The sequence below is a fragment of the Elaeis guineensis genome, chromosome 4 (assembly GCF_000442705.2).
Source record: "Elaeis guineensis isolate ETL-2024a chromosome 4, EG11, whole genome shotgun sequence".
In the NCBI taxonomy this organism is placed as follows: Eukaryota; Viridiplantae; Streptophyta; class Magnoliopsida; order Arecales; family Arecaceae; genus Elaeis; species Elaeis guineensis.
The window spans coordinates 31588294-31598346 of NC_025996.2; the positions used below are offsets into that span (position 1 = coordinate 31588294).

General features: G+C 40.3%; 2 protein-coding genes across 2 annotated transcripts; both read left to right on the forward strand.

Moving 5' to 3' along the window:
- Nucleotides 1–1140: 1140 nt before the first annotated feature.
- LOC140857287 (uncharacterized) lies at nt 1141–1817 on the forward strand (the record flags this gene model as incomplete). Its single annotated transcript, XM_073256067.1, has 1 exon — nt 1141–1817. A coding segment is annotated over one exon (597 nt), but the record flags the coding sequence as incomplete, so codon positions are not given.
- Nucleotides 1818–4511: 2694 nt separating this feature from the next.
- On the forward strand, nt 4512–6575 carry LOC140857431 (uncharacterized). Its single transcript, XM_073256231.1, has 3 exons — nt 4512–4931; nt 5498–5577; nt 5743–6575. The coding sequence occupies exons 1-3, from the start codon at nt 4719–4721 to the stop codon at nt 6383–6385; spliced, it is 936 nt and encodes a 311-aa protein (XP_073112332.1). The 5' UTR covers nt 4512–4718; the 3' UTR covers nt 6386–6575.
- The last annotated feature ends 3478 nt before the right edge of the window (nt 6576–10053 follow it).

The window sequence follows — 10053 nt, forward strand, 5'->3', positions numbered from 1 at the left end:
GTTAAATTTCTTGCTCAAAGTTCTCTAGCTTTTCGTGGAACGAATGAAAAAATTTATCAAAATAGTAATGGTAATTTTTTACGATTAATTGAAATGATTGCTGTTTTTGATCCAATTATGCAAGAACATCTTAGACGTATTCAAAATAATGAAATTCAATATCATTATCTTAGTCATAAAATTCAAGATGAGTTAGTAATTGCATTAGCATCTAATATAAAAAATTTAATAATTAAAAAAATTAAAGAAGCAAAATATTATTCCATTATACTTGATTGTACTCCAGATGCAAGTCATCAAGAACAAATGTCTTTGATCATACGATGTGTGAATATTTCAAAAAGACCAATAACAATAGAAGAATACTTTTTAGAATTTTTAAAAGTAGATAATACATCAGGTTTAGGCCTTTTTAATGAATTACAATCTATTATAGAAACTCTTGATTTAAACATTGATGATATAAGAGGACAAGGATATGACAATGGATCTAATATGAAAGGAAAAAATCAGGGAGTACAAAAAAGATTATTAGAAATAAATTCTAGAGCATTTTATACACCATGTGCTTGTCATAGTCTTAACTTAACACTTTGTGATATGGCTTCATCTTGTAGTAAAGCTAAAACTTTTTTTGGTGTAATACAACGTATATATAATGCATTTGGTGGTTCTACAAAGAGATGGAAAATTTTACTTGATAATGTACCTAATTTAACATTAAAGCCATTGTCACAAACACGTTGGGAAAGTCGCATTGAGAGCGTCAAAGCAATAAGATTTCAAACTCCACAAATAAGAGAAGCTTTATATCAATTAGCTGAAATTTGTGAGGATTCAAAAACAAAGAGTGAAACTGAATCTTTAGCAACACATGAGCTTGAAAATTTTGAATTTTTATTAGGAATGATTATTTGGTATGATATACTATTTACTGTTAATTTAGTTAGTAAAAATTTACAATCTAAGGATATGCGTATAGATGTTGCCATTGATCAATTAAAAGGATTAGTTTCATTTTTTGAAAGATATAGAGAGACTGGCTTTACTTCTGCCATGATTTCAGCTAAGGAAATTGCAAATGAGATGGGAATTGATCCTATATTTCGTATAAAACGTCAAGTAAAAAGAAAAAAATAATTTGATGAAAATATTAATGTAGATATTGAACAATCACCAGAAGAATCATTTAGAATTAATTATTTTTTATATTTAGTAGATCAAGCTATCTTTTCATTGAAACATAGGTTTGAACAATTTCAATTATATGAAAATAATTTTGGATTTTTGTTTGATTTCAAAACATTAATTTCATTGGATGAAGAAAGTTTGAAAAAATTTTGTCTTAATCTTCAAAATATTTTAACGAATGGTAATCATTATGATCTTGATGGGATTGATTTATTTTCAGAATTAAAAGTTCTAAAAGCAATTATGCCAAAAGAAAACAATACTGCTATAGATATACTTAATTATATTAATGAAATGAATTGTTATCCAAATACATCAATTGCATATAGAATATTATTGACCATACCTGTCACTGTTGCCTCTGCTGAAAGAAGTTTTTCAAAATTAAAATTATTAAAATCATATTTACGATCAACAATGTTACAAGAAAGATTAAATGGTTTAGCTATGCTATCTATTGAAGAAGAATTATTGTCAAATATTGATTACAAAGAAATTATAAAAAATTTTGCATTACAAAATATACGTAGATTAATTTTTCAATAATAATTAATATTTAAAATATATTAATTTTTAGTAAAAAAAATTTTTTTTATTTGGCCCTAGGCCTAAAAAATATCAGGACCGGCCCTACCAATAAGGAGGCATGATGCCATTGCTCTCTTCTACCTTCCTATTCTAACTCATAATATAAAGGGCAAGGGAGGACAGCAAAAGAAATAGAAGGAAGAAAGATGAGCTCTAGATTGGTGGGAAAGGGAAAGCTAGGATATATATGCTTACCTTTTATCTTTTAATAGTGGGGTATAGTCTGGCTCATTTGCCCACTAACATGTTAAAGTTTGAAGGCTCATCTGAGCCTCACCACGTGTTCTAGTTCTAGTGATGGATGAGAGCCGCGGAGCGACCCTTGGTGCCGGTTCTCATCTTCTCGGTTTCTTTCGCTGCCAATAACAACATCTTCGTCCTCCTTTTTCCTCATCACTACCCTCACTCCCAGCCAACAGATTCTCTCGGCCATCCGTACGTGCCGCCCACTTCAACACCTTCCTCATGGCTCTCTTCTGGTGCCATGGCCTTTGCCGCCGCCTCTGCAACCATCATCTCAATACCTTCAGTGGAGCAACTTTGTTCTAGCCCTGCCTTGACTTCCATGGCCCGTGGTGCCGATGCCTTTCCCTTCTTGTCCTCCCCAACCTCATCCATTACCTCCCAAGTTGCCAGCTAGCTCTTCCACCATATGATTCTTCTCCATCAAAAAAGTCTTTCCAAACTCATCGACAACCTCTTCACACTACGCAATCTCCTCCGAAAGGTCGAGGCCAAGGCCTACAGCATGATCGCTAACATGACGTAGAGGTTCTGCTAGCCGGTGGCCGTGGGTTTGGGAAGAGTTGCGATCGGAGGAGAGGGAGATCAGGAAGCCATTGCGATATATAGGACTCACCATAGTTGAAGGAAAGGAAAAAGAAAGAGATGAAAACCAGCAATATGGCCTGCTACGGTTCTCATCAAGAGCTCGAGTCTTTTGCTGTCCAGACTTTGCACTGCAGAAATCTGCTCTCTTGCCGTTACGTTTTCCTAGCGCATCTCAAACCAGTTAAGATTTTTCCGAACCATCCGATCTAAATAATGCGACATGGCATGAAGTATAATATTCAAATAGTAATGGACACAATCTGCACGCTTCCGGGCTAGTTCATCATGATGGGCTAACTTGCACCAATATCTCATTTTGATTCGATGGCCCAGCATGTATATATATATATATAATTTATTAGGAAGTACCCACCAGTTCCTTGCTGTGAAGTATAATACTCGATCAAGAAGAAAAGATGACAAAAGTCTATAGCTGTTTACGATGACGAAAGTCTAAAGCTGTTCGTGAAGTATAATTTATTAGGAATCGTGATGGCCCAATTAGATTCTGGATCTTGTTTATGCTTTACTATACTTCTTTTATTCTTTTAACAAATTCTAGTTGGAAGAAATTAGAAAGGGAAATGAGAATGTTGATGAGAGAAGCAGAAAGGCGGGTTAATCATCACGTTTGAACATTGGATTTTTCTTTTCTGGGGAGAATGAAAAGATGTTGGGCCTACTTGGCTACTTTGCATCCAATATTCATGAATAAGTTACCATCAGACTGAAGCCAATAGGTGGTTGCCTGGTTGGAAAGAAAGGCTTATCTAATTTCTAAATTTTGGGGACAAGCATAAATCGCCTTTGAGAAGGAATTAGTTATGCCTGAAATTGGAACGACCTTCCTTGGCTCCTTCGTATTAATTCTGGGGGGTGTCGTGATGCTCATGCAAAGCGGAGGCAAAGCATCCAACACCCCCTTAATGCAGGTCTGACCTTCCCTGCTCACATTAAAACATTTCTTTTAATACATGATTCTGTGTCTCCTGATTCTCTTCATCTCTTTTCTTGATAAAAAAAAATCCACATACAAAGGGTGTATCCAATTTATAAACCAACCCTCCTTCATTGAGAGGTTGTAAGCTTGAACTTGTATCCAAACCTGATTGCGATGTATATATGATCATCAATTCCAAAAGTATTATCGTGCATTGGCACCTTTTCTTTCTTTTTGCATAAATAAGGAGAAAACCTGAATGCATTGTTGGTTATATCGGGTGGTAGATCACAGGAAGTACACGTTAATGAGTGACTTCAAAATCAAGTTTTGTGCACAATATTTTTTGGTCCACCATTGCTCAAGGTGTAGTTCATACCTTCATGCAAATCAGCTGATCTAACATGCGCTCTCGTTCATGCAATTTTTTTTTTTTTTTGGTGAACTATTGTTCATGCTTCTACCAAAAAAAACAAAGAATCTCTTCTTCATGCAATTGACAGTTTGTACTTCAACATGCATAGTTTTAGGATGTCAACATACCCATAATCAACTAGCATGTTTAATGCCATAGGGTGCCACTCTGTCACACCAAAAGTTTTTAATGTATGACTTGAACTGTCTAAAAATCGAGCATGCTTAACGTTCTTCAGTTTAATTTACTTCTAAAACTATAATGGAGCTAGACAGCGTTCATGTTATTGTCCGTCGAGCTCGGACTCGCTCACTCGCTGTCAGCCGACGTGGGTCAGTACAAATAGTCCAGAATGGAGTACAGTGATTGAACCGGATAAAGCGGGGCTATTGGAGGCTCATAAGAGCCAACAGGGCCACGCTACATTTAGCCATTTTTCTCCGTTCCATCTATTACCTACCTCTACTCCAGTAAACGGGCAATTACCCCATCAGAATTCGGAGGGAAAAAAAAAAAAAAAGGCTTCACTGTAATAAATATATAATGGGCTAAAAGGGGAGGACTCGTCTCCATAAAACCCTTCGCCCCCCCATCCTCTCCGGACGACTCGACTCTCGTCTGCTCGTCTTTCTCTGCGAATATCGCCCGCCCCAAACGAGAAGATTTCCAGATCTCCTCCCTCCATTCCCTTCTCTTCCTTCTATTCTGCTCCGCTCTCTTCTTGGTCCTACTATTACTTTATTTCATCTGGTGATGAGGATTAGAAAGTGTGCTTTAAAACTGTTGGGCTCCACGATCGCCTACTTCTCGCCGCCGCCGCCGGAGCTGCAGCAGCAGCAGCCCAGCTCATCGCCGGAGTGGGACTCGCACGCTGCTTCTGTCGCCGCCGCCGCCGCCGGGATTCTCTGCCAGCTGAACCGCTCTCCGTGGGATCTCATACCCAATGAGCAGAATGTCGTTTCCCAGGTCAGATCCATCCATCCCTCTCTTCTATCTCCATTATTTCTTTGTTTCAGGCTGTCAGTTTGTAATAGATTGGGTTCTTGACGATTGCTTCTCAGTTCCTTCCTATTTCTCTTCTAGAGGGTGGAAAATAGGTCATTTCTTCCTTTAAGGGTTTCTTTTTAGCTCCTCCTTCCAAGCCCTAAAAACTGGGATCGTGAGAGAAGTGGGTGGGGGATGATCGACTTGGACTTTTAGTAGCTTTCTTTATTAATTTACTTTTATTATTTTCTTCCGACTTATGATGGCGTCTTCGAAAGTTAATTAGTGAGAGAGTTTGGGTTCATAGCTGCAACAGCGAGGGCGGAGAGAATAACAAAAAAAAAAAAAAAAAAAAAAAACAAAAGAAGAAGGGAACTTTTGATCGACCGATTTATGGGTCAATCGGAAGGGGAAGGCGTTAGAAGTGGGAGGGGTCATTTGCTGCTTCTATTTGGGGCGTGCCCTTGGCCCTTGTGTTCCCTCTAATTCATCCTTTACGGCTTCCTTTGGGACTTGAATGGTTACTGGGGGGATTTGGCATTTGGCAGGAAAACGAGGATGCCGACCCCATCGACGACGACGGTATCAAAGGTGCTCGGAAACCCTTCGATCCTCCTCTTATCAAGAGGCAAGCATCCTCTCTCTTCTCTTCCTCTCTCTCTTTCCCTTCCTTTTATTGCCGTTAGATTGACTGCTACCAAACCCAAACCCCCAATGCACCCAATATAATAGAGATATAGAGTTTAAGTTCTTCTTATACCAACAAGCTAGGTTATGCATACTCTCATGGCAGTGGTGTAAGGAAAAAGGTGGAGGAAGAGGAGGAGGAGAAGAAGGTGAAGAAGAAAGTGAAGAGGAAAAGGATGGAGAAAGGGATGGATTCAACTGTTGCTACCGAGACTGATGAGACCGCTACACCTTTGTGCAAGAAGAGTGATGGCAAGGGATGGCACTGCAAAAGACCGGCGCACCTTTCCCACTCGCTCTGCCAATACCACCTCACCCAGCTCCGCTCCTACACCAACAATAACAATCACAGAAAAGCCCTCGACCAGGCAACCGGAGGCGGCGATAAACATCGCAAGAAGAGGAAGGCGGACATAGCCGGAGATGGCAATAACTTCTACTACTACTATTATTATGGGTTCGGGCCTTGGCGGGGAAAGAGGAGAGGAAGTAGTTGTAGCAGTGATAATTTTGGTAACGTCACTGAAGAAGAAGGCAGAGGGAATTCGGAGTCGGCGGATGGGCATAATGCTCCGGTGATGGGTGATGACGAGGAAGATAGCGAGGAGGAGGATGGAGGAAAGGGCTGCTGCAACGAGGAGGATAGGAGTGATGATGATGATGAGGAGGAGGAGGAGGAGGAGAAGAGGAATTGCAGGAAGAGAGGAAGGAAGCCCGTGAAAGCTCGTTCTCTCAAATCTCTGCTATAGTTAGCGTCTGCTTGTAATGCATGTGTTGTTGTAATAATGTGCTTTTTTGGAGCGTCCGCGGATAATTTCTGGGAGTATTAGCTGTAGGTGGGGGTCGTTGTGGACTGGAGCCGTTGATATGTCTCAAGGAAGGAAAGTACATGGCTTAGTTTTGTATCTTTAATTGCTGGTTAACATGATGTTCACATAACCTGACGGGAGGCCATCCAGACCTGAACTAAATTCTGTGCAGTAGCAATTTGGTCTGGATTCAATAAGTAATAGTCGGAAAAGACTTTGATGAGCCTAGGCTAGTGGCGATGCAAATGAAAGGTGATCCGTTTTAAGTCACGTTGATGGTTAGACTTGGTTCCACTGTACGATTGGATGATGACCAGGTTGGAACTGGTCTTAACGTACTTGACGCTTTTTGTCTATTCTGTTTTGGAGTTTAATAGCATTGACTAGCTCGCAGTTTTAGATCATTTGGCACGTTTTGACTTCTGCGTTCAAAATTTAAGGTTCAAGAAATAGATCGGTTCCTCGTCAAAAAAGAAATAGATCGGTTCTCACGTAATGGACAAATTATTGCTTGTGCTATGTGCATTATATTTATCGTGCACGCAGCCAATCACGATCGTTGGTTTTTATGGGCATTATTCATCAGACATGGATCTTGATGCACCACCGTAAGAACAAACGGTGTTTTACAATCATGCTGGTACATGTCGTGTAGATAATAATTTTTCTGTAAGCTTCTTTAACGAGGGGGTTTTTTGCGATGCCTAGTGGCGGACGTGATTTTACATCATTAATTGTTCCAAAATTTTCCACTTGAATATACATCATCTGCTATTGGATGTGGTAATTGTCACAAGTTTCAATGACTAGCGACGTGCACGGCAATGTTGCCTTGTCTGCCATTTGATTGCGCCAAATTCAGGTACCTTTCGCCTTTCGGGCCAATTTAACCCGGTTTAGCTTGCTTCCGAATGGTGAACGTGGATTCTACATCCTTTAGACCTGAGAGCTCGTTGCCCCATTGGAACATTTCATGCTTGTCTTTGTGTATTTAGGAGATAGAGAATTTCGTTGTATTTTGAGGTGGGCCACACTAACTGCATATTCAGCAAATGTCCCTTGCATAGATGGATTCCCCAGTTATGCTGAAGTTGCAGAGGCTAGTTAGTCTTTTTCTTATTAATTTTTAGGTTTATATGTCTACAAATTATAAATTTTTATCTATTTACATAGTCCATGCTTGTTCCATTTTAATTACTTGTCAAATTATCAAATAATGAACGGAAGCGAGTTATTCCTGACGGCCTAGATGCGGGGCCTAGAAGAGGCATCTGGTCCACCGGTTCACGATGGTGCTAGAGTGACGTACTGATCTGTTGGGTTCGTTCATATGGTGGGGAGGAGGATGCTTATTGTCTAAAATTTATTATCAAATCGAATATTCTTCAGCGAGGTCGGAACTTTATGGTTGCACCCAGAGGGGTAGCTATGCCGTGACACACCTTCTCCCCCACCCCACCTCTTTTTGGTTTACCAAAAAAAATAAAGTATAATTCATAGCAGGTGAGGGTGACATGAGCTGCTGGATCGATACAAATGCAATATCAAGTTAGTGGATTGGGATTGAATTTAATCAAGCTCTGAGTCATCAACAAGTTGATGAAGACGACTCGTTGGCTTGGGTTTAAGTCCACAGGCTCGACACACTTGGCACACACAACAATCCTATATTTATCCATTTCATTATATCCTAATATAATTATACCAAGAATTATAGGTTAATCAAACGTGCAATTTATGGTCTAATATCCCTTAGTAGATTAATCAGGTCGGTGTTAGACCAAGCATATTAGCATAGATTTGAGCATGTCAGTTTCACATTACCAAGTTGAACGTATCATTTGCGCCAACTTGATGTGATCTCCTCATTAAATGGGTTGTATGGATAGTTCTAGGTTATACATTTGATAAGCAAATCGGATTTGCATTAGAATTATGGACCCGGATATGAGATGGGTGGCACTTGGATTGTCAATTTTCCAAAAATACGTTCTCTAAACCGGCGCTGACCCAACCGTGCATTCCAGCGCGTGCCTCGCGTGGCTGGTTTCCGGTTCAGCGTCTATCCAGTCACGAACCTGAGTAGAAGCGGAGCTAGAACTATTGGACTTTGGAGCGGATGTGACCGTGTGGGACCCACTTAACCGACAGAATCATAGAAATGGATGATCTAACCGTCCCTAATTCCGTGCTCAGCATACCATTTGTTGCGTCTCGACCACGTACGGTAGAAGGTGAATGTTTGTCATAGTTATGCATCTCATTGGATTACTCAATTCAGTGCATATCATTGATATGATCATCGTAGAAACTGTAATAAATGTGGACGCATTCTATTAGAGCTCCAAGGGATTTGCCTACTTCTCTTGATTGACTGGACCGAGATGCGGGAATTACTCTGGACAATCATATTGGTAAGCAAATAAGCCCATGGCCATTTTGTAACAATGGGCCTCGAGCAGGAGTAAGCAAATAAGTACTGGGCTTACATATCAGCCCAATTGTTGACTGGTTAAAGGAACCACTTTATTCTTTTTTTTTTTTTTTTGGATAAGATGGATCAATCAAATCCTTCTAATATAAATACAACCATAATAATCAGACATAAAAATATCTCAAAGAGGGTTAGGCGTCTCTCATAAGTCAGTCCAAAGACACGATCTAGAGTGCTTCGCGATAAATGTAGCCACTCATTCAGCTGCTGTATTCGCCTTTCGGTATATATGCCTGACGATGAGATCCATACAGTCCGACAGTATTGCCGTGATGTCTCGCAGAAGGGGTTGATTGGCATTCTCTCACCTACACTTCTGAAGTCAAGTCACAGTCATGATCGAATCACCTTCAAAAAATGGATGATCAGCATAGAGAGTCCGACATGCATGAGTAATCTCGGCTCATACAATCTGAAACTCTACAGCAGGAACGAAAGGGTCAAAGAGATGACTATCCTCGGCCGTTACAAGTCTGGAGGCGTGGTCATGGATCATAAAACCAGCTCCATCGCTCCTGCCTCTGACACTGCCATCGAAGTTGATCTTGAGAAACTTCGAAATAGGGGACTCCCAAATAATAAATATCCCACGGGCTACTACATGAGTCTATAGGAAGTCCTAGATCTCCAAAGGTCTCGAGGTCACATCCATCACCTCCATAGCTAAGATTAGGGCTCTCTTCAAAATAAATCTCGTCGGATATCTCTTGGCCTCGAATACCAAGCTATTCCTGGATAGCTAAATTTGGTAAGCAATATAAGTCAGCCAAATGCTAACTAGCCTCTACACTTCAGCACCAATGCTTTGTCCTAGCAGATTCAGGAACTTTCAGTCCATGGTCTCCTCTTGAGAGGAGAAGTTGAATATGCCTGCCAAGTGCCACACCTGTGCCGCACTTGGACAGAGGAAAAGAACATGCTCAATGGTTTCTTTCTTCCTATAATAGATCAGGTAGATAGCCTGGATATCCATGCCTCTCGCCCTCAGGATGTATTGGGTTGGAAGCTACCTCCAAGAAACTTTTCAAAGGAAAAGTCTCACCCACGAGTGCACTCCAAATCTCTAGATCCATCCAATGTCCATCTGTTTCGATGGATCTCTCCAGAATTGGTG

Excerpts from the sequence above, each read along its gene's own strand:
- LOC140857431 (XM_073256231.1), top strand. The coding sequence starts at position 4,719 with ATGAGGATTAGAAAGTGTGCTTTAAAACTGTTGGGCTCCACGATCGCC. Across the intron at positions 4,932-5,497 it reads AGCAGAATGTCGTTTCCCAG|GAAAACGAGGATGCCGACCC; the intron begins GTCAGATCCATC and ends GGCATTTGGCAG. Across the intron at positions 5,578-5,742 it reads GATCCTCCTCTTATCAAGAG|TGGTGTAAGGAAAAAGGTGG; the intron begins GCAAGCATCCTC and ends CTCTCATGGCAG.